The 23,645-nt window shown below is 41.0% G+C and overlaps 1 protein-coding gene across 2 annotated transcripts; it reads right to left on the reverse strand.

Annotated features, from left to right (window-relative positions):
- Positions 1–219: 219 nt before the first annotated feature.
- LOC143119322 (sulfotransferase 2B1-like) lies at positions 220–23,042 on the reverse strand. 2 transcript variants are annotated; one of them, XM_076280751.1, is made up of 6 exons: positions 22,834–23,042; positions 21,497–21,705; positions 21,245–21,371; positions 21,038–21,132; positions 20,420–20,600; positions 220–796 (listed from the first exon to the last, which is right to left on the reverse strand). In XM_076280751.1, exons 1-6 carry the CDS (start codon positions 22,970–22,972, stop codon positions 681–683), a joined length of 867 nt encoding a protein of 288 aa, XP_076136866.1. In that variant the 5' UTR covers positions 22,973–23,042; the 3' UTR covers positions 220–680. The 2 variants fall into 2 exon arrangements, with proteins under 2 accessions (XP_076136866.1, XP_076136867.1); XM_076280752.1 differs by lacking the exon at positions 22,834–23,042 and adding an exon at positions 22,411–22,593.
- Between the last annotated feature and the right edge of the window lie 603 nt (positions 23,043–23,645).

Raw genomic sequence — 23,645 nt, forward strand, 5'->3', positions numbered from 1 at the left:
GGTTACTACAAAATGATAACTTCAAAAGTCACTTCCTTCCAAAAGGCCTATTTTGGTATGTTAGCACCCCCTTGTGTGTACCCTGTGTCATTGTCTTTACAAAGGACAGCTGAGCGACCATTATAAACTAGATTTTCTATCTGCCATTGGTTCAGTGTGACTGGGACCTCAAATGTCATTTGTAGCAACATGCCTGGAAAAACAAAACACATAGACAAATAAACAAAACAAAGGCTTTACTGTGAGATTAGTGTATGGGAGTTACTGTAACTTGGTCATAACTTTGAAACCAATAGCCTACACAAATATACAAATATCAGAACAGTTTATTGTCACATTATTATCACTGACATGCATACTTGATTTGTTTTACTGCCATTTAGAATATCAGCTTCTGTGATTTTCTTGTAAGACTGATTTTGCACTCCAGGGGGGTATTCCAAGTACGTGGTTTAGTGACAAACCTGGGTAAGTTAACTCAAAGTAAGTGGTAAACCTCCTACAACAAGAGCCCTATGCCATTTTTATGTTAGGAGAATGAAGCCATACAGCTCTTCTATTTAGGAGGTTTACCACTTACTCTGATGTGGAATGCCCCCCAGATGTCTTATCTGAATGACATGAAGGAATCTCCCAAACTTGTGACTGAGTGAGCATGTATCACTGTGTAGAGTGTTGATTCAGTCTTCATCCCAGGCGAATTTAATGTTGCTATCTGCCATCTCTTGTTTAATGACAGTGTTGAACTTTACCTCCTGTTCTGGACTTAAGTGGTTTTTCCAATCTCCCACAATCCCTTAAAAAATCAGAAAACACAGTCATAAATAACTTTGTAATGTGGGGAAAATAAGTAAGTAAATACTCTTTTGATCCCGTAACGAAAATTTGGTCTCTGCATTTATCCCAATCTGTAAAACACACAGTGAAGTGAAGCACACACTTACCCGGCCCTAACCAGTAGGCCACGGCTGACCCAACGTATTGAACGTATCAACATTCTTTTCAGTAAACATAATTCCAATGAGACTATTCATATAAATTTTTACCAGACATTAGTATTAACTCAGGAAATCCACACATAAAGAATTCACACCATTAGAGTCCATAAGTAAAGTTACATTACCGGTCAAAAGTTTGGGGTCACTTAGAAATTTCTATTCCACTCCAAGACAGAATACCGGCTGAGATCAGTTGCATTGTTTTTTTACAGTTTTTTTTCAGTTGCTAACAAGCGTTTGTCTAACCAGTTGTCACATTTTCAAAACTCTAAACACAATTAGCACAGCATCGGCCTTTTGTGGCCATACCATTCACACATTTCATGTCGTTTTCACACAATATGCAGTCAGTGAACACATTTCCACAATGCTTACATTTTCTTAATAGACAAGCTATACCTCCCAACAAAACTATGGATTGTTTTTGTAGTATTTACGAATGTTAACACACAACATCCCACAATGGCAAACACAATATTCCAAACCTTAGATACACTATCAAAACTTCTGGTACCAAATGGTTTTATCTCAGGTGAATCGCCTTGGATAATATCAGATGCGATGTTGATGAAAACATGAAAACATGAAGATCGCAGAGATTAGATACAGTAATTTTGTGCTTTTTTTAGTCCCCCCCCCTTTTTATCTGGGCTTTTTGCTGTTGTTTTTTTGTTCAGAATGCTCTTGTGTGTTTCATGGATATTTTGTTCGCTGTAAGCAATACTGTAAAAAAATTTCTGTTCTATCATACTGTAAAAAGTATTTCTACTGTAGGGCAGTTCCAGCGTTATGGATGTGACAATTGGACTCATATTGGTAAACAAAATGCCTTAGAGTGGGGGCAAAATTAGTATCAGTGAATTAATTTGCATAACTTTTAATGCAACCTCTGTCCTCTGAATACTGAGAAATCCTCAAATTTCATATAATCAATTTCATCCTAAGAATACAAGGCATTTTATCAGCGTTATGGATGTGACATGAAATGGACATACTTTTGTGAGAGACTACAGGTTTTCTACAAACTCTGTGAATTTTGAAGGAAACTGCTGAAACTATGATATATGTACCATGAAGGAGACTTGAATGAACACAAAAAGTATGTTTTTGAAACTATGCGTCATTTTCGTAATGCATTATGTAGGAAAAACTGGCGTTATGGATGTGACGGTTTTATGTTATGGATGTGACGTGTCTAAACCAGTCCTCGACAAACTACATAAAACACATAATTAAGTAGTGAATTTTGATATGAAACAATTGAAATAGTAATCATGAAAAACTAGTGATGAAATTATTGCTTCCTCAGTGCCCACTAAGATCCACAGGAAAAATCCTGACAACAAGTCATTTAAAATATAAAAAAGAAATTTATTTTTTTCTTTTTACTGTCATCAACTTTGGTCAGTGATTCCCGGGTTACTGTAACACCAGGGAACATGAAACTTGGTGGCCACTCCCCTAAATAACTAGCCCTACCTGAACCGTTGCACCCAAGATGACAAAATATTTATGGTATGTTAGTCTCAAGAGCCCGCATTAACCTAACCCATACCCACTCATTTGTGATTTGCACACATAAAGTACATGCACGCGCACACGTGCACATGCACACACACACACACACACACACTTACAGTCGCACACATACAGACAGGCAAGCACACACACACCCACACACATGCACAAACCCACCCACATGAATGCAGATACATAAACACACACACACAGGCACGCATACGCATGTGGGCATGCAAACACACACGCACACACACACACACACACACATAAACACACAAACACAGGCACGCATACGCACATGCAAACACACAGACACACACACACACTCTTATAAACAAAAGCAAACTCACATATGCACACATTTACATGCACATGAGTTGCAGGAGTAGGAGATGGAGACAAATTGACTAGCGTGATTTATTTTTGCAAAGAGAATATGCAGGACTGAAAGGCGGTCATATTTTGTACCGTTATGCGGTACATCTAGTTTATTGCTGCCCTTACTCATGTTACTCTGTGGGTAGCTGTAGCTACAGAGGACCTGACACTTCAAATGCTGTCATATCGCGTCACATTTAAAATTAAACTGTGTTAAGCAGACCTGAACGGCAAGCTGAACAGATCTGCAACAGAAGGAGGTTGCTATGTTAACTCCAGCTGCAAAGTCAGCCATCTTCACCAGCTAACACGATAATCAAGTTACTGTACAACATTAGTATGACAGTTACAGGAAGATAATCGCTCAGATTTTCGTGATTAGGCCACTTGAAAATAGGCTATGGCTAGGCTAATCACTGGAGGTATTTTAATATTATGTTTGTTTTGCTAATGGTTAGGCAAGGCCTCCCTGTGGTTTTGATCAACCTAATAATCTTTGAAATGTCAATTGTAAACACTAAGTAGAAATGCGTTGAAACTGACATGCCACCAGAACAGACGTTTTATCGGCTTTGAGGTATAATAAAGTCCCCAGTCTTGTAAATTCACATTATGTAACATCCATAACGTCACATCCATAACGCACCATTAAAGGTTTTAAAAGTAAGAAAGGGGCACAATTTGGTCATCACACTTTACATTGATATAAATCAGCTTTGCACAGACACTATGGACATTGTCGCATCAACACTGTATGTGTAGCATAAACTTTTCCTATAAAACGTTATGGATGTGACATGGCCATGGAACTTGCTGACTTAAAAACAAAAGCCTTACAAATGTAAGGAGTTGTGGTCTTAAAGGCAAGCTGAGCATAGACATTACTCTACCATTCCCTTGTCAATCTGGAATTTGTCAAATGAAACAATTTGTTTGAACATTGGGTCCATTTATCCACTTTTGAAATATGTATAATATTACCATGTGAAATATGTTGTTTCTGTATGGTTGCACACCATATTTATGATGTAAAAAGAGTGTCATTCTCCATCAAATTCAATCAGATCAGTTACAAACAATAAAATATAGACCTAAATGAAGATTTTAACAACAGTTCTATTTGCGTATGCACAACTTTTTTTTTCCATGGTAAGGATGACCTTTGCATGGAATTGCCCTGTACTTCCTGTAGTAAACAGTAATGGGAAAAAAACTGATTTGCTTTTTACTGGAATGCTTTTGAATGTGAATATTACATGTGGACATACAGTTCCCAACCAAGAAATGAAATTCAGTGTAAAAACTGTGGATAGAGCATGTTTTGCATGCAAATACCTGTAAAACTGAAATATAAAAGTCTATGCAGTTTTTGTAATGTCAACAATAGCCAGTATTTTGAAACCTGGTGTACTTTGATTGACCGCATGTACCTTGTGAAGTGAAAATAAGTTTGACAGAATAATTTCATTTTGAGTCAGATTTCCAGTGTTTTGGTAAAGTTAGTGTCAAAGTCAAAGTCAAAGTCAAAGTCAAAGTCAGCTTTATTGTCAATTTCTTCACATGTTCCAGACATACAAAGAGATCGAAATTACGTTTCTCACTATCCCACGGTGGAGACAAGACATATTTTACCAATTTTTAAGTCCACAGACAAACATAACATTCAAGTAAACAAAAAGTAAGTAAATAAGTAAATAGAGGGCACATATAATGAAAAAAATAAGAGCAGCAAAGTCAGGCCAATAAGAGGCTGAGGTAGTTCTGTTTGACCTAAGTAAGAAATAAAGTGGCATAGTGGTGCAAGTTATGTAAGAGCAGCAGAAGTGTTGTGTTTTCAGGACAACAACAACAAGTTGCAAAGTGTACAAGTGTGCAAGTGGAGTGGTGCAGGCGGCCATTGTGGGTCCAATGTCCAGGATGTTATGTAGCTGAGGGTGGAGGGGGGAGAGGAGGGAGAGAGTTCAGCATCCTAACAGCTTGGTGTATGAAGCTGTTGGTGAGTCTGGTAGTGCGGGAGCGCAGGCTTCTGTACCTCTTCCCAGAGGGCAGTAGATCAAACAGATTGTGAGCGGGGTGACTTGCATCACTCACAATTTTGGTCGCCTTGCGGGTGAGGTGGGTGGTGTAAATGTCCTTCAGGGAGGGGAGTGAAGCACCAATAATCCTTCCAGCTGTGTTCACTATGCGCTGCAGGGCTTTCCTGTTGTATTCAGTGCAGCTTCCGCCCCACACAGCGATACAGCTGGAGAGGATGCTCTCAATGGTGCCTCGGTAGAATGTGGTCATGATGGCTGGTGGAGCACTTGCTCGCCTGAGTTTCCGCAGGAAGTACAGGCGGCGCTGAGCTCTCTTCGCCAGTGATGCTGTGTTGGTGGTCCAGGAGAGGTCTTCACTGATGTGCACCCCCAGGAATTTGGTGCTGATCGCTCTCTCCACCACAGCACCGTCGATGGTCAGTGGCAGGTGTTGGGTGTGACCTCTCCGGAAGTCAACAACAATCTCTTTGGTCTTGCTGACGTTCAGCAGGAGGTTGTTGTCCCTGCACCACGTGGTCAGATGGTCGACCTCCAACCTGTATTGAGTCTCGTCGCCCTTGGTGATGAGACCCACCAGAGTTGTGTCGTCAGCAAATTTCACTATGTGATTGTTGCTGTAGGTTGCAGTGCAGTCATGCGTCAGCAGGGTGAAGAGCAGCGGACTGAGCACGCAGCCTTGGGGGGCCCCTGTGCTCAGTGTGATGCTGCTTGAGGTATTGTTGCCAACACGTACTACTTGAGGCCTCTGACAGAGGAAGTCCAGTAGCCAGTTGCAGAGGTAGGTACTGAGTCCCAGTTTGTCAAGTTTGCAGATGAGTTGTTGTGGTATTATGGTGTTGAATGCAGAACTGAAGTCTATAAACAGCAATCTCACATATGAGTCTCTTTTTTCCAGGTGGGTGAGGGCTGGGTGGAGGGCAGAGCAGATTGCATCCTCTGTAGACCGTTTGGCTCGGTATGCAAACTGGAAGGGGTCCAGGGTGGGGGGGAGAATGGATTTGATATGTGACATGACAAGCCGCTCAAAGCACTTCATGATGATGGGTGTCAGTGCCACAGGGAAAGTGTGTGCTGAGAAATATGTGTTCTGTTTTGAAATGAAGAGTTAGTATATATTTAACAAAATGTGTTTTTGAGAAGAAAATTATCTATTTGGCCAATTGTGTTTTGTAGGTGTGAGTCTGTGTTAAGAGTTTAGAAAAAGTATCTGAAGTATGGCTAAGCGCTTGTTAGCGATTGAAAAAAACTGTAATCAGGGCAGCAGTTCTCACATTACATTATGTGCTTACATAATTGCAAAAGGATTCTCCAATGTTTTCTCAGTTAGCCTTTTAAAACGATATCAGATTGTAAACAGAATATGCCTTTGGAACATTGGATGAATGGTTGCTGATAATGGGCAATGTAGAAATTGCATTAAAGATCAGCCATTTCTTTCTACAACAGTCGAGAACCCTTTTTCAATTATGTAAGCACATACTGTAATCTGAAAACTGCTGCCCTGATTAAAAACTGATCTCAGCTGGTTATAATGGAGTGGAATGGAAATTTCTCAGTAACCCCGAACTTTTGACCGGTTGTGTATGTGTAATAACATGGAATGAGACAGGGGGAAAGTATTGAACACGCTAAGGAAAATCAGTACACCAAGGCAAGGAAAAGCCAGAAAACAGCTGAAATCTGCAAGAAGTTAGAAAGTATATCTGCAAATTAATGTCAGTTGGGTTAATATTGATGTACTAAGGTGTCACACGAGAAACATCTCCTGATGGGTAAAAGCAAAGAGCTCTCCCAAGACTTTTGCAACCTTAAAACTATGGGAGGGGGTCACACATTTTTTTTTCTAAATGTTTTTAAACAAACATGTTGAGCTGGGAATGGGATATTAAGTGACCCTAGATGTAGGCTTACAATTCAGTGTTTCCTTAATCTTCCTCCGAAAGTTGATGCTCTATACAAATCTTTAGGCCTACCTGCGCATCTTGCAATGATTATAGTACAGTACGCTGTGTTTGGAAAATAGGGTCCCGCTGGATTTTCATGTAAAAATTAATTTTTTTGCATATTTTGCTAATATAGAGTCTAAGGATCAAGATTTTTTTTGTCTTCAAATTTTCACGATCCATCTTTAGTGTTTTTTTCTGTATGTTTTAAAATAAGCGATTATATCTAGTCCGAAAAGTGATTTTCACATTTTCTTCTAATTTTTTGACAATTAATTCCACTTTTTGCACACAAAACCCCCAGATAATGTAGAAAGGTTGTTGGTTCTAAAACAATATCCATAGTTTTCAAACTTTGAGTGTCTGAAAAGTGTAAAAACACCTCCACCCTTGTTGCCTATGTCAAAAACGATTTCTTAATCTTTGCTTTTCTTGATGCTTTCCTTGACCTGCCATGTCATTCTATTGTCTACCTTAAGAGAAATTTGTCTTGGAAATAATCTATAATAATAATAATAGTACAGGCAACACAGGTGACATAGGCATGGGTAGTTAAGTAACAGTAGGCAAAATTAACAAACAAAAGAATATAAGGTACAAACAAACAGACAAACCACGGATGGCCCTCTCACAGCCTGAACTAATACAAAAAACAAAAAACTCAAGGGAAAACATTGCTCAGACACTAAACCATGTGCATTTGCTCTCTTTAAAAGCTACGGGTTATCCACAGCCAACAGGCCGGGCGTGCGAGAGAAGCAATGAAGTCTTAGAATTAAGAATAAAGCCATGTTCTTCCAACAACAACAACCACAAACACCCATGCGGCAAAAATATCAAATGACCGGCTGTGTTCTCCCAGAGAGGAAGCTACGTATATGATCACCACCCACAGGTGGACGTGTGCGCCAGCGCTGCAGGTCAGCCTTTCTGCATACACACCTGTCTTTAAAGTTCACCATCCTGGTAGCATACCTATCTACTGCCAAGGCTTGAAGGGGACGGGGAGAATATTTACTTCTGCTACACTGGCAGAGAACTCATGTGAAACAGACTGTGGGAGGTGGAAGGGGTTTGAATGCTGTCCGGCAGTATTATGAGTGGAACGTCTTAAGGGGGCCCTTTTCCCCATACAGCCTGATCTTATAGTGTGTGCCAATTCCATCAAGACACTACACAATTTCATACTTGGTAGACACCCATGTATCCTGGATTTTGTGGCGACCATGAAAATGGTTCTTGCAAAAGAGTTTACATATATTTAGCAGACACCAAAGTCACTTACATACTGTATGTCAGCTATATTACAAGAGATCACATTGTCCCCGGAGCAACTTGGGGTTAAGTGCCTTGCTCAAGGGCATAACAGTGAAAGCCGGGAATTGAACCGACCGACAACTTTCAGGCTACTGCACGCTAGCCCAGCTCCTTAACCACTACACTACCACTGCCCACTAGAAAAAGACTAGAGTGCCAGGTGGTAATATGGGTACAGTGTCAGGACCGCACACTGCAATCTCCCAGAAGAACTAAATTTATTGAGTTAAAAACATAACGCAACGTTTCGACCCACCAGGGTCTTCATGATGACTCTGGTGGGTCGAAACGTTGCGTTATGTGTTATGATGGCAGTGTGCGGACAACTACTCTTCTTTCCTTGATAAGCTTTTTTGTCCTGCACCTGGCCTCAGTGAGGTGGGATGTGCATACAACCACTTTGAAGAGGACTACAGTGTTAGGACCACCATGCCTACGATATGCCGCAGCCTCTTCTAAGTGTCTCCTAGCACTAGCATAGACAGAAGTCAGGTACTCTTGATGTTGCACCACCCAATCAGTCGGTGGACTGACCCTGTGGTCACCTCCAGTATATCCAAGTAGGTGGTCGACTGGTAACTGTGGCTTCTGACCGAACATCAGCTCGTATGGGGAGTGCTGTGTGGACTGGTACACGGTGGTATTATAGGCGAACAGGAGCTGAGGGAGCAACTGGGGCCATTTACGCTTCTTTTCAGGGGGTAAGGTCCTGAGCAAGTCATGAAGTGTCCTGTTGAAACGTTCACATTGACCATTCCCCTCTGGATGATAAGTGGTGGTTCTAGTCTTTGTTATAGGTGTCACACAGGTGTTTCAACAGCTCCTCCTCAAAGCTGCTCCCCTGATCAGAGTGGATTCTCCTTTGCACGCCATACACATAAAACCATCTCTCAGTTAGAATCTTAGCTACGGTGGAAGCTCTCTGATCAGGGGTGGGAAAGGCCTGGGTAAACTTTGAGAAAACATTTGTGACTACCAGAACATTCTCTTGTCCTGTGCTAGCCCAATCCAAGAGAGTAAAGTCAATGGAGATTATCTACAAAGGCTTAGGGGCTAGCATATTTCCCAAGAAGGTTCTGGCTTGGGTTGTCTTGCTTTAGCAAGCACAGTGCTCACACTCAGAACACCACTTTTGCACCTCATGCCACATCTGGGGCCAGTAGCACCTCTGTCATATCAGATCTGTGGTCCTGTCCACCCCCAGATGGCCGTGGTTGTTGTGTAGGCTAGTGAGCACTTTGACTCGCAACACCTTTGGCAGTAAAAGCTGCAGCACTGGATCCCTGGAAGGAGGAGCCTGGATCGCTCGGTACAAGGTCCCATCCACTTCCTGTATCTGGGACCACTGCTTTATCAATTGCGGACTTCCCTTGGTTCACTCCACTTGTCTTAACGGGTATGTGGTCGTCCCTGTCACCAAAACCACAGGTATCTGGAAATACGGGTATGTGGTCGTCCCTGTCACCAAAACCACAGGTATCTGGAAATACAGGGATCAGTCCCTTGCAGGACTTTCCGGTCTCTTTTGGTTCGACCAGGGATGGTGTCCACCATACAAGATTCTGTCATCCAAGAGTCTTGGATAGGTGCACTTGAGGCTTGCATGTTGGCTATGGCAAGCGGCAGGGGGACGTCCAGGCCGTGTGACACAAATCGCAAAGTGTTAGTGGGGCTTGTGGGAAGCCTAGAAAGGGTATCGGCATTGCAATTAGCTGGCCCAGGACAATATTTGATGTTGTAATAAAGAGGGCAAGCTGAGAAACCCAGCAATGTTCCAGAGCGCCCAGTTTCGCTGACTGCAAGTATTGGAGGGGATTGTTGTCAGTGTACACGGTGAACGTGTTGCCCAGGAGATACTTGACATTTTTTTCTGTGATTGCCCACTTGACTGCAAGGAGTTTGAGTTTCATGGCACTATAATTTGACATGTTCCTCTCACTTGGCCGCAAGTCCCGGCTAGCAAAGGCTATTGGTCGCTGTAACCCATCCTTCTCCTGTGACAAAACTGCCCCCAATCCTGCATGGCATGCATCCGTCTCTAAGATAAAGGGACGACTGAAATCGGCATAACCTAGGACTGGTGCTTGAACAAGCCATTCTTTTAAGGCTCTGAATCCAGAAAAAGTTCTGAAGGCAAACCTGAACGTATACATTCAATGTTAACTATCCAATATTCAGATGTCTGTAATTGAAATGTATGCAAATTAGTGCATAATTAATGAGATATTGTTAAATTACATGCTTAAACATATATTTTCAGAAAACTTGTAATGCAAAAAAATATTGTCTCTACATAACTAATCAACTAGTAAAGTTTCATAAGAATATCAAGGAGTTAAATTTTTTACCCTATTCACCCGTTCTATGTTGCCTATGGAGGCCAGTTTTAGGCCGCAAATGCTAATTAGCAGGTTTAAAACTAAAAAATCAGCTAAGTAAATATGATATTCAGAATCAGCACCCAAAAATTAGGCAGAATACCCTCTTTACCAGTGTTTTCTCACATTTGACCCCCAAGTGATAGTAGTCCCAGTCTTAATTATGCATTATATAAATGATGATGTCATCTAAGTGTGAAAATGGATCGTGAAAATTTGAAGACAAAAAAAATCTTGTTCCTTAGACTCTATACTAGCAAAATATGCAAAAAAAACCATTTTTACAAGAAAATCCAGCGGAATTACACAAGACACCGTACTATTAGCTCAAATGTGCTGTGTGAGCTTACCAGTGCCAGAACACAATGTACCCTTCTTTTTCCACAGGAGCGCCAGTTATACATTGAATAAGTGCTAGCAAGCACGCTGGAAGCACCGGTGCAGGGGGTGCGAACGCACCCTCACTTTTCGGGGGTAAAAAAAAAAGCGCAGTTGTTGACCACAACACTGACACGACATTGCATTGATTAGAGCATGAACTACAGGTAGATCTACACTGTAGATCTATTTACAGCGCTGTAGCTTTAATTACTTCTGCTCTAGTCTGGCCTCCAAACCAGGTGACTGGTCCAGGAAAAGGGTTATCCTACGAGCAACCCTATGTCTATGCACTAGTGTAGCGAGGGTTAGGTTTTTTAACATCCGCACCCACCCGACCCTCAAAAATATGCGCTGATTAACGACCCAAATCCGACCCGACCTATAGCCTAGGCTATATCCTTCGTAGTTCATATTGAGGTAGAGACAATGCTTTCTTATTAACTAAACACTGAAACAAGAATAATTGGCACTGTAGGCTATATGCTTCAAGAGTTGTTGCTCTAGGCTTAGCTTGCTAGCATGTTGGATTAATTGAATCTGAATCTAGCTTCATGGACATAGGCTAGGCCTACTAAATAAATAAACAAACTGAAAGATCCTTAATTCTTTATTGATGCATTTAAAAGGTAAAACACAAGTAGGCTACATCATGTAGCCTAACATGAACTCACTCTCTCTGCGAGCACAAACACAAACACATTGAGACAGACGTGTTCAATCGGTTTAAACCCTTGATATCTGTCTGTTGCCTAAACTTAACATTTTTATGAACTGAACCAGAAATCTGTCTAATGAAAGAAAGTTGAAAATTATCATTATAGCATGCATCCACGAACTTAACAAAACTGCATCTGTCTAATGAAAGAAAGTTGAAATTATCATAAGGCCTATAACATGCATCCACGAACTTAACAAAAATGCATTTGTACAATCCTGTTTGATTTAGGTTAGCTGTTTGGCTTGGGTTTGTTGCACTTAATGTTCTGTATAGTGGGGCTGTTAAGCTCAACGATCTTGCTTTTTATGAAAGAAGCATGAAACTTTCAGGGTTTGTTCTTGATGACCTAAGCTTTAGATCTGGACGCATTCTCAGTTTGACCTCTGAGGTCAGATAGAGGTCATTGACCTCTGTAATATGTTGTGACGCTACAGGTGAATGAAAAAAAAAATAGATATCACCATGAAACTTTCTTAGTTGATTACTCATGTCAAGCTAAGAAAAAATTTCTTGAAAGTTTTTTATATTTTAATGTTTAAATATGCAAATTAGGCCTTCTCTCATTAAAAATGCGCTAATTTGCATACAGTTTCAAAAACAAAATCAGATTGTCTGATAAAGCCAGGCTCAAAATATTTTTTTCATTTTGTTGTCATATGACATGGGGAAAGAATTACTGAGGGGTTTATGGACATCTACTTCTATTATCCTGTAATTCACCTGTACCGCTGTGATATGAAATTTCAAGGCCCGAAATTAGAAATGGGTGTATCTTAGGATCTAAATGTGATAGAAATATAAACTAAATATGTTTTTCCATGTTTCTGGGCATGAGAAACTTATCTATAGCATTGATAGCACTCTAAGAGGTCAACATCATTACGTGCAGTGAAGATCACTGGCAAAAGATCCAATGATTGGGCAAATCCAAGTACAAAATGTATCATTACACCAAACAATTCCATATAAATATGGACATGACAAAAATGTAGCCCTACTTGAACTTGAGCTCCTATCAAAAAGTCACAACTTGAACTCCTATCACAAATCCCCAATGTAACATTGAACAGGTAACATATCAGCATTCTAAAAAGTTGAATGTTGTTGTAGAGGCCTTAGCTTTTGAAAAAGGCCTACAAAACAGCTGTGCAGCTTGTGCACATTAATGCTGCCTTTTTGCATTTACAGTGCCTGGTACAACCCTTTTTACAACCACAGTGCACAAGCTCATAGCATGCCTGTGATGCCTCAGGGAGTGTTGTCCAACGTGGCTGCCAGCCTGCATCTGTATCAATCCATCCCCAGTCTGAAAGACTTGGTAACTGTGGGCTAGCAACCAAGGCAAGGTTCCATATTATGTTAGCCTGGTGCATTGCTCTTTTGATGTGTTGCCTCAAAGCAGCTTGTGTAGGGGGGATGTTTTCCAGGGATCTTGACTTTCCTTGCTTCATTGACCTCTAAGCATGCACTTGTTCTGTCATAGAGTGGGAACCCAGTTTCTAAGTCAAATGTAAAATTCCATGACTTTTCTCTGACTTTCCTGAACCTGAATGTCCATGACTTACTATATAATGAATAGTACAATATAGCGACCAATGATTTCAGAGTACCCGCATAGAGGTCAAGAATCTTTTTTAGAGCAGGAGATGAGGCATTGAATAAACACAGTTGGGCTACTTAAGGAAGCCATACAGCTAATAACCAGATATACACCAATTCTGCATGGAAATGCATTTGTATTAATGCTGCCCTACAAAGCCAAAGAGCAGTATCTGCAAAAATGCCAAACTGAGAAAAACAGCTTTTTGTGTTTTTCTTACATGAAGTATAAGCATCAAATTATATTCAACAACAAGGGGTATAATTAGATAGATCAAAGTGAGGTGAATAAAAAACATTTTGTTTTTTGACATTTAGGCAAAATTTGGTAGTTTTATAGGCTATACTGCGCTTTGCCTTTGCATTATTGCTTATACTTACGCGGCCATACAATAACATTTTGCAGTAAGTGTAACAAGTGATCATAATCACTCAGTTTTTATATGAATTGAAGAGGTACTTACTACATTTTTAGTGAAGATATGCTGCTTCATGCCTTAACAATGGCAACTCTGTCATTTATAAACATTTATGTTAAAATGGAACAAAATCAATCGGGTATTCTTGTAGACTTTCATGTCAAGCAATATTGCATTGCTGCACACCAAAACCTAACCTTTGACACCTTTGCACACTGCTGCTTATATTTATTAAAGTATATGTTAAAGCGATGGTTCAGAGTAATTTCACCCTAGGGTCCTTTGCACCATGACCCCGAGCCAAACACCCTCCCAGAACCTTTTTTCCCTTGGTCGAACCCTGGTCGAGTAACGCTGTCAGAAACGAATGACGTTCTGCAGTCGTAATGGAACCAACTTTTATCTCGTAAATTACCCCACTAATAATGCTTTAATTACTTTTTGTAAAACACACCCTATTAGAGTGGGTGCGTAAAGGGCAAGTGAAACAAAGGCAGAATGCAGTAATGGCAATTGAAATCAAGGCAGTAAGGATAGATACTGCACTCTGCCTTGGTTTCACTCTACTTTTCTATACAAACTGCAAACTAAAAATGTAAATTTAGCTAAGAAATGTATTAGGTAGCCATATGACATTTTAACAGATTGAAGAGCAGATTATGTACTTCTTATTTGTGCAAAAAAACATTTTTTTGAAAAAGTGCAGATACTGTTCTTAGCCTTTGTAGGGCAGAATGTATTTTGGCAAGTATATTTTAAACTGATACAACAAAATTCCCTGATATTCCATGTCTGGAATAGACTTTCTAAAATTCCATAATATTCCAGAAATTCCATGACCCGTGGGAACCCTGTAGATCAGCACCACAAAACATTCTAGTTGAGACAAGGAAAGATCACTCAACTCTTGTGGCATATGCAACATTTTATGGAAAGCCTCTGTAACTTCTGGATATACATGCCATGTATCCCAGGCAGTCTTTTTACCACGGCCACTGAATGCAGATGTTGTATCACAGCCAGTGAAAGCATGAAATGCTAGCAGTGCAGAACCAGTGGAAGGACCCAGTGCAGTAACCACATTGTGAATGCATATATAACAGAAATGGCTTCCAGTTTTAAAGGCAATCAACATTTCTTCTTCAATTGAAGAACTGAGTCTGCTGTTTATTGCTCTGTGCTGTTGGACAGTCAAAGGAGAAAGTGAGAGAGAGAGCAGCACACAACCATTTAGGTTCCCAAGTGCCGGAACTTCTGAAACCACACCCAGGCCACACCCATTGCCCCACCCTGTACCCCAGACCTGTGGGAAAATAAGATCCTGTTTACACGAAGGGAAAACGCAGATATTTCAACGTGGTTTGGCCTCTCATTTACACGAAAATCACAAAAACTATTTGGAAAACTCCAGTTTCGCAGTTGCATGTAAATAGGGAAACCGGCGTTTTTGCATTGTGACATGTTGGTCTCTCGTTTGTTTCGAATCTCTGATTGGCCACCTGTTTGCTCGAAGTGTTTATGTCATCCTTCCCCTGCTGTTTTTATCATTATTGCCCCCCCCCCCAAATAAATACCCTACTATATATATGCAGGATAACAGAAGTAGATGTTTTGCCAGTGATCTTCACTGCACTTAATGATGTTGACTTCTTAGAGTGCTATCAATGCTATAGATAAGTTTCTCATGCCCAGAAACATGGAAAAACATATTTAGTTTACATTTCTATCACATTTAGATCCTAAGATACACCCATTTCTAATTTCGGGCCTAGAAATTTCATATCACAGTGGTACAGGTGAATTACAGGATAATAGAAGTAGATGTCCATAAACCCCTCAGTAATTCTTTTCCCAGCTCATATGACAACAAAATGAAAAAAATATTGTGAGCCTCGCTTTATCAGACAATCTGATTTTGTTTTTTAAAATGTATGCAAATTAGCACATTTTTAATGAGATAAGGCCTAATTTGCATATTTAAACATTAAAATATGAAAAACTTTCAATACATTTTTTTCTTAGCTTAACATGAGTAATCAACTGAGAAAGTGTCATGGTGATATCTATTATTTAATTTTTTTACCCCATTCACCTGTAGTGTCACAACATGTTACAGAGGTCAGTGACCTCTATCTGACCTCAGAGGTCAAACTGAGAATGCCTCCAGATCTTAAATTAAAGCTTAGGTCATCAAGAACAAACCCTGAAAGTTTCATGCTTTTTTCACAAAAAGCAAGATCGTCCCTATTTTAAGAGCTTAACAGCCCCACTAGTAGCCTACATTATTAACTAGATGTACCGCAGAGCGGTACAAAATATGACCGCCGCCCAGTCCAGCACATTTTTTCCACAAAAATAAATCACGCTGAAAGGCTCACTAAATTGCATTATCCACACTCAATTCTCACTGATATCTGCTAGACAACAAGTACCAAAACATGATTAGTTCATGTGTGTGTGTGTGTGTGTATCTGTTTGTGCACATGTGTGCACATGAAATGGGTTAACATGACCCCTGGAGGCAAACATACGGAAAAAAAATGGTCATCCTAGTCCCTACCGTTCTCAAGATATTCACAGAGAACTGTGTCTGCCCTACCCTCCTTTCGGGGGGTCTAGTCCAGCGGGGGGGGGCTACAGATCAAAACGAAAAACGACAGTTCCATGCTATCCATGTGGGGTTACATGCCCACCAAGTTTTGTGTACCCCGGTCTTTCAGTGTCCCGGGAATCCTTGTTGGTGTACGTCACTAAATGTACACATACATTATTTTATTGTAAGGCCCCCCATGAACGGAAGTACACAAAACTTGGCATGCATTCGGAGGGTGTCATAATGATCCTACACTTTTAATTTCGTGCAGTTTTGACCTTGTCAGCCAGAGATATTGTGATGAAAACACCTAATTTTTTGCTTTTTAATTTTTAACTAGGTGGCGCTATACATGAAATAAGTGGTAATGGGATGGGTTGACATGCCCCCTTAAGACCAACATACATAAAAAAGGTGGACCTCCTAGGCCCTACGGTTCTCGAGATATTCACAGAAAACTGCCTCCGGCCACCTACAGGCCAGTTGGTGTATAGTAACATAAATTAATTTATTGTGTGGCCCCCCATGAACGGAATTCCACGAAACTTGGTGTGCATACAGAGGGTGTCATAATGATCCTACTCTTCCAATTTCGTGCAGTTTTGACTATGTTAGGTCACAGATACCTACGATTACAACACCTCATTTTTACTTTTTTGTGTTTAACTAGGTGGCGCTATACATGAAATGAGTGGTTATGGAATGGGTTGACATGGCCCCTTGAGATCAACATACAAAAAAAAATAGTCCTTCTAAACCCTACGGTTCTCGAGATATTCACAGAAAACTGTGTCTGCCCTACCCTCCTTTTGGGGGGTCCAGTCCAGCGGGGGGGCTACAGATCAAAACGAAAAACGATGGTTCCATGCTATCCATGTGGGATTACATGCCCACCAACTTTCGTGTACCCCGGTCTTTCAGTGTCCCGGGAATCCTTAACGGAAATTTGGGCATGCGAAAAAGTAAAAAAAAAAAAAAAATCTGACTAAACCTATATGACCCGCCCCGCCCGCACCCGCGATATTTTCCGATAAGCTTACCCGCACCCGCGGTAACGGGTTGACCCACGCAACACTACTATGCACCAACCGTATCAATGCGACCAACGAGGGTACGATGATACTGAAGCTCAGTTCAGTTATCGTCACCACCACACTTACAAATCGCTGTGCATTACTGCTCTACGCTACCTTCAGTTGTATTTGATCTTGGAACTTGTGTGTGGAGGACTACAGAGATTGTTTCAATGTTTTTGATCGTTTCGATGTTATAGGGCTCTTGTAAAATATGTCAGTGATTCACAGGCCAAATTATGCGGGTGCATCTTGGCACTGCGTGGAGAATGGGAATGACCTTGGCTGTGTGCACAGGACAGAAAATGGAGATTGTGATCATTATTATTGGCAATAGACTACCTCCTTTATTCCTTGAATGGACATTCAGGTTATGCTGGTGTGTCTGTGTCTGTCAATATCAGGCACAGTTTATTTTAACAGATTATTCATTTAGAACTTGTAGCCTAGACTAAATCACTCTGTGCGTAAAAAGACGCTCCTTGCAGTTCAATCAGCTTGAATGAAACCACCCAAAAACCACTACACAGCACCTAACCACACACCTAACATAATGACAGTTTTTTGTTAGACTTTTTTTTAATTATTACTAGACTATCTTATATCGTAATATCCCACGTGAAAACGTGCGTGAATAGTTGGCCTCTGGAATTTTCAAAATTGTCTCGGAGAACACAGCCCGAAACCAGCTTTTTTTTTTTTTTTGCACCCCCATTTTCAAACTCGTTCCGGCGCCGCTGAGTGCTAGTTATGCATTCGAAAATAATATTGTTAAAGGCTGCCATTGATAGTAGGCTACCTTTGGTGTTAAGAACACATTTTATGCCTCTGCCACCAATGCCTATTTCGCAACATTTTCCAAAGTGAAAGCGGCATTTTTGCCGGTTGGAGAGAAGGGGGTTGTGAGACTTGGCAAATGTTTTTTGGGGTGCGTGTACTCCCGATTTTTGTCAATCATCTCACCTCTTATACAGTATGCTTGCTGTAATATTGGCAGTATCCTATCCTGTCCTATTTATGGTACTCGTGGACATTGCATTATCACATGCTGTAGTAGGGGGGCCCGCCTTGATAATCCTGCATAAGGGTCCAGTGTTGGCTTGTTACACCGGACCCTTATGCAGGACTGACCATGGGGTCATTATCCACAAGTGGAGAGAACATCACTCCATCATCAACCAGCCATGCACAGGAGCTCTTCTCAATATTTCTGACCAGGAAGTCAGAGAAGTATGCGAAAGCCCACTCTGAAAACGCTCCAGAAAGACTTGGAGACTTGGTACAATTCTTACAGAGAAAACAATAGGCAATGCACTCCACCGCCATGGCCGGTATGCACACTCACCCCATAAGACTCCATTACTGAAGAAAAGCATGTTGAAGCTTGTTTGAAAAATACTGTCTCTTATTTGATGTCTGGGGTCAATTTTCGCTTGAATTACACTTAAAAGTTTGCTACACATTTTGACAAAATGTAACATAAATACTGGGAGAATGTAGTCTGGTCAGACAAAAGCCAAATGTAATGTTTAGGCTGCCACACTACACACCATGTTTGGAGGAGAAATGGCACTGCACATCACTCTAAAATCACTACAGCAACAAGGAAGTTTAGAGGAGAAATGGCACTGCACATCACTCTAAAATCACTACAGCAACAATGAAGTTTGGAGAAATAGCACTGCACATTACTCATCCGTTGCAGAACTGAATTGTGGGTCCGTTGCGTCGCGTTGCTCCCATCGCTAGCATTGAGAAGTTCAACTTTTGCTGCACCGACGGACGACACCAGCCAATCAAATTATGAACAACGAAAAACAGGCGGCACTAGCCAATCAAATTACGGTTATACCTTAAGTCATTTGCATAGCTACCGTTGAGAACACCCACTGGCATGCGTTGACGGAACGCAACTGTGTGTGGAAGCCATTGTAGTTCAATGAAATTTGTCTACAGTAGGTGCTTACTGTAGGTCTTACATGACAGTTACATCTTGGGAGGAATGAATAAAAGTATTTTTATTCAGTACATTTTGTCTTTTCACAGTTTTTTCTCATACCAGAAAAATGAGAAAGAAATGGAACAGACACAAAGAACTCATTTTGAGAACATTTTGCATTTTGTTGTCCAGTGTATAATGATTGATTGAAATCACACAGTGATTTGACGACAGGATGTGTTGTTTGAAGGCAAGATTTGCTTTTGCTGTAACAGCCTTTTGCAAGCAATGTGTCATTTTGGCCAGAGTGCTTTTGTTCAGACATGGGTGTCAACTGTTTTGAAAATGTGATGTCAGAGTTGACACAAGCATCAAAGCCATCGAGAAAAACTGTAATATGACGTCGGTCCACCCTTCTGGAAGAATGTTTAAAATTTCCCATAAACACACTCCTAAACCTTGTGGAAAGCCTTCCCAGAAGAGTTGAAGCTGCTATAGCTGCAAAGGGAGGAGCGATGATTAAACCCTAATGGGGTGTCACTTAATTCAGAGATTTTCTAATTTGGAGACACAGCACTCAAAAAATACTCCATAGAAATGCATGGGGCTAGTTTGTCACGCCAATATGGCCGTTGTCTACACATATCCCACCCCTTCCTCGGCAAAACGTTGACATGTGAATACATTGAGCCAATCATGTGGTGTGCTGTGAATACATTGAGCCAATCATATAGTGTGTTGTGAAGACATCGTGCCAATCATGTGTTGTGATCTCGCCGCTGGAGCAAGATTGGTGTCGTGAAGCCTTGCGCACGCGCAGTTCGACCCAAAGAATGTGCCCGATGAGTGCCCATAAAACGTTGGTATATGGCCGCCGAGTGGAGGGACTTGCCTAAAAGGACTTTGCTTAAGTTCATATGCGAGTCAAGGCAGGTGACCCAATACTATTGGTAATATAGTGTATTTACCGGTACTGAAAAAAATGTTGACGCATTCGGTATCTATTTCCTCCACTGTATCTAATTGCATTATTATAACATCTGTTTTTGACTGGTCAACAACATGGAGACGCTAATCATCTGCCTGAACTTCCCCCATCTCTACTGACTATTGCCTGTAGTCTTACCTTTACGCAGGAAAGCCGACTTTTTGTTGTCCATTATGTCTTGAGGGATCAGGGAGAAGTTGGACATATCATTGGTCTTCATTGTGTTGAAGGTGCAATGGCTCACTATCTGCTCCAGACTCTGCTCTGTCAACTCCCGTCCAAGGAATTTTGAGAAGCGTGTGAGGGCTCCTCTGAGGTCCTGTAAAATAAAATCCATTCTTAAACAATGGCAAACATGTAAACTGACATGAATCTGAATCGAGTACATCCAACAGTGTTTACACAGGTCACAGACGGTTAAAGGAAAACTCCGGCATTTTTTCACATAGGTCTCTGGTTCTCAAAGTAGTAGTAGTTCTCAGAGTACTGTCAGTACAGAAAAAAACGAAAACAATCGGTGCTACCTAATTCAAGGTGCTGCAGCCAGGCAGCTACAGTGCTACACTCTGGGGGCATGATTTTAAAGATGCCCCCAAAGTGTAACTCTGTAGCTACCTGGCTGCTCTAGTTGCAGCAAAGCTAGGTACCGATATGTTATTTCCGTACCGACAGTACTCAGTAATCCTGAGAAACAGAGAGCCGGAGTTCTCCTTCAAGGTTCTTACTGCTATTAGTGTCAAAGTGCAAATGACTTGCCTTGACCATCTCTTCATAGGTCACATATAAAATCCTGTCTCCAAGATCGTTTTTTCTCCAGCTTTTCACATGGTCTGTCCACTTTCCAAACAGTACTTTGGACAAAAAAACAAACAACTGTGATATGGTTAAGCCTGTATTCCTGTCATTAATAATTCTGCTGTGAGTCCAACTCATCTAATTTTTTAAACATCTGTATTTTCTGACCTTGCCCTGCAAGAAACTTGTCAAGAAACTCTTGAAACGTTCCAGGATCATCCAAAAAACGGGCCATTTGATGGAAATAGAATGACGACACCAACACGTCTTTAGGATTGCGTGCCACATATATGACCTAACAGTGGGGAAAGTTGTAATTTATGCACAAAATTAAATTATGCCCTTATTTCCACAGTATTATGCCATATACCTGCTTTGTGTACCAATTTAACTGAGCAACAAAATAACTAAGAATGCAACCTTAGCCTTGGAGGAGAAGAAAGTAGGAGGCATGAGGTGATATGGCATATGGGACACCATGGCTCTTGGTGAGGGTTTGTTGTCCAGAACTAAGGCAGCACGTGTCTCCTCTAGCCAAGGAACTCTGTCCCAGTTAGGTATTGTGTGGACAGGGGTTAAATCTCCTCCATTAAGGATCAAAGGGAGTATTTCTTGCATCCAGATCGTACCTACAGAAGCAAAATCAATTAATGAGCCTATTAGGCTATGTAACTGTCACAATTAATGCACAATTAATGGATTTTCAATCCAGATTTCAGTTTGATATAGCCTATACTTTTGCAGGGTTATGTTTAGATTTCTGTCTCTGGCGGCATATGATTGTGCACAGGCTATTGGGCACTTCTGGACTAACATGTACCCACATGCATGCATTCTTTTAACCCTACAAACTGCATCCATGACGCCTCCCTCAAATCGAAAAGTCCTCTCGTGTAATATGTGACATACTTATACAATGTATTTGTCCAGTAAAAAAAAAAAATAGGCTACCACATGTCTCGTTTGTTAGAGTAACATTTCTTCCACAACAATAGCCTATGAATAAGCAGCATGAATTGAAAGACCGAAATAGGCTACAGGAATGCATTAAGTTATCGATAGACAACAACTAAACCCGGACGGAAAGTTCCAGCCTCATACACCAGTGGGGTGTACTACGAATCTCGATTAGTGGGTTAGCGAGGTATGTTGCGCTCAAAGCCAGGCTATGCTGTGACACGAAAGTTGATCTGTTTTAGTGTCGCTATATCACCATGGTATCTTATGCTGTCAACCAAACCTGATCGGGAGGAGGTTATGTGCTAAGTTATAGCTCAAATCGTGTAATCTACCGCACACTGACCAATCAATTGTCTTAAAAACGAAGTTCTTACGTGTAGGATTCTGTCATATATCTTACAGGTGGAGCTCCGCCTCATTTTGGATCTCGAATGCGCTTTAATAGTGCTGTGCGTGCAAATATCCCACTATGGACGTGCATACCATACAACAACTGATGACAATTGATTTATTTGATGTTAAAGGTTAGACACAAAAAACCACGGCAGTGTAGATGAAGCTATCGCTCATGAATGCGGAAGTAATTGTTTTTAAATAGAGGCGGTCTTGTGCGTCTCCACGTTACACGATTGGCCAAAGTCATCCCAACACCGAGAACGCGCACAGATCTGAGCTGAGTTTGACAAATATATCACATAACTGCAATCGTAGTACCACTTAACGTATACCCCTGAGTCAAGGCTTTGTCAAGCCTCGATATGTCTAACGTGCTTCGTAGTATACCCCACTGGTCTTACCAGATTTAGGATATGTAATGGCGATTACATCGTCATCTCTCACGTTGAATTCCTCAAAGTATTTTAAACTGTCCAAAGAATGTGTCTCCTTAGGACATAGAAGACCATGGTATACGATATATTTTCCATCTTTTTCCATCTTCGATAGACGCAGTTGCAGCTACCGATGAAAACAGTTCAGCGCTTCTCCTGTCCTGCTATTTAATAACTACATCAACTCCACCCCCCGCAACACACACACACACACACACGCACGCACGCACGCACACACATACACTCATTGTCATGAAAAAGTAGAAATGCAGGGATGCAAATGCCGTCATAGCCTAGATGTTGCGCACACTATGACACTTGTTTCTATGTATACAGGCCCTTGGCTACACAACTGCGTCCTGTTCTCAGAGCATAATGCTTTCTCTGTCTATGATCTACACCACAGCGTTTCTCAAACTAAAGGCCTCCTCGACAAGAGGATTGCTGATCTGCGGAACCGAGAAGTTAAATTATGCCGGTGCTTCTGTCGCACTGCTAATTTGCAGCAACATTTTAAGGTATTATGGAACCGCGGACTGAAAGAAAAATAAATTAACAATTTCCCCAGTCAGGAAATACTTCTTAATTTGGTGTCACCAACTATAAAGGCATAGCGGAGGTATTGAGCACTCATGCGATTTGTGGTCCCTGCAAGTAAAGCTGGAGATAACTACTTGTGCGTATAGGCTAAGCAAGGATATTTACAGTTTTTCCAATTACTAACACACTAAATGACATGCAAAACACATTTTCCGCTTTACACACATTTTGCAATTCAA

Source organism: Alosa pseudoharengus, unplaced genomic scaffold (genome assembly GCF_046254945.1).
Source record: "Alosa pseudoharengus isolate Yale_2024_CS ecotype anadromous, Long Island Sound unplaced genomic scaffold, YU_APseudo_1.1 YU_APseudo_1.1_scf_12, whole genome shotgun sequence".
In the NCBI taxonomy this organism is placed as follows: domain Eukaryota; kingdom Metazoa; phylum Chordata; class Actinopteri; order Clupeiformes; family Clupeidae; genus Alosa; species Alosa pseudoharengus.

Excerpts from the sequence above, each read along its gene's own strand:
- LOC143119322 (XM_076280751.1), bottom strand. The coding sequence starts at position 22,972 with ATGGAAAAAGATGGAAAATATATCGTATACCATGGTCTTCTATGTCCT. Across the intron at positions 21,133-21,244 it reads CAAGTTTCTTGCAGGGCAAG|TACTGTTTGGAAAGTGGACA; the intron begins GTCAGAAAATAC and ends TTTTGTCCAAAG. Across the intron at positions 20,601-21,037 it reads CCTATGAAGAGATGGTCAAG|GACCTCAGAGGAGCCCTCAC; the intron begins GCAAGTCATTTG and ends TTTATTTTACAG.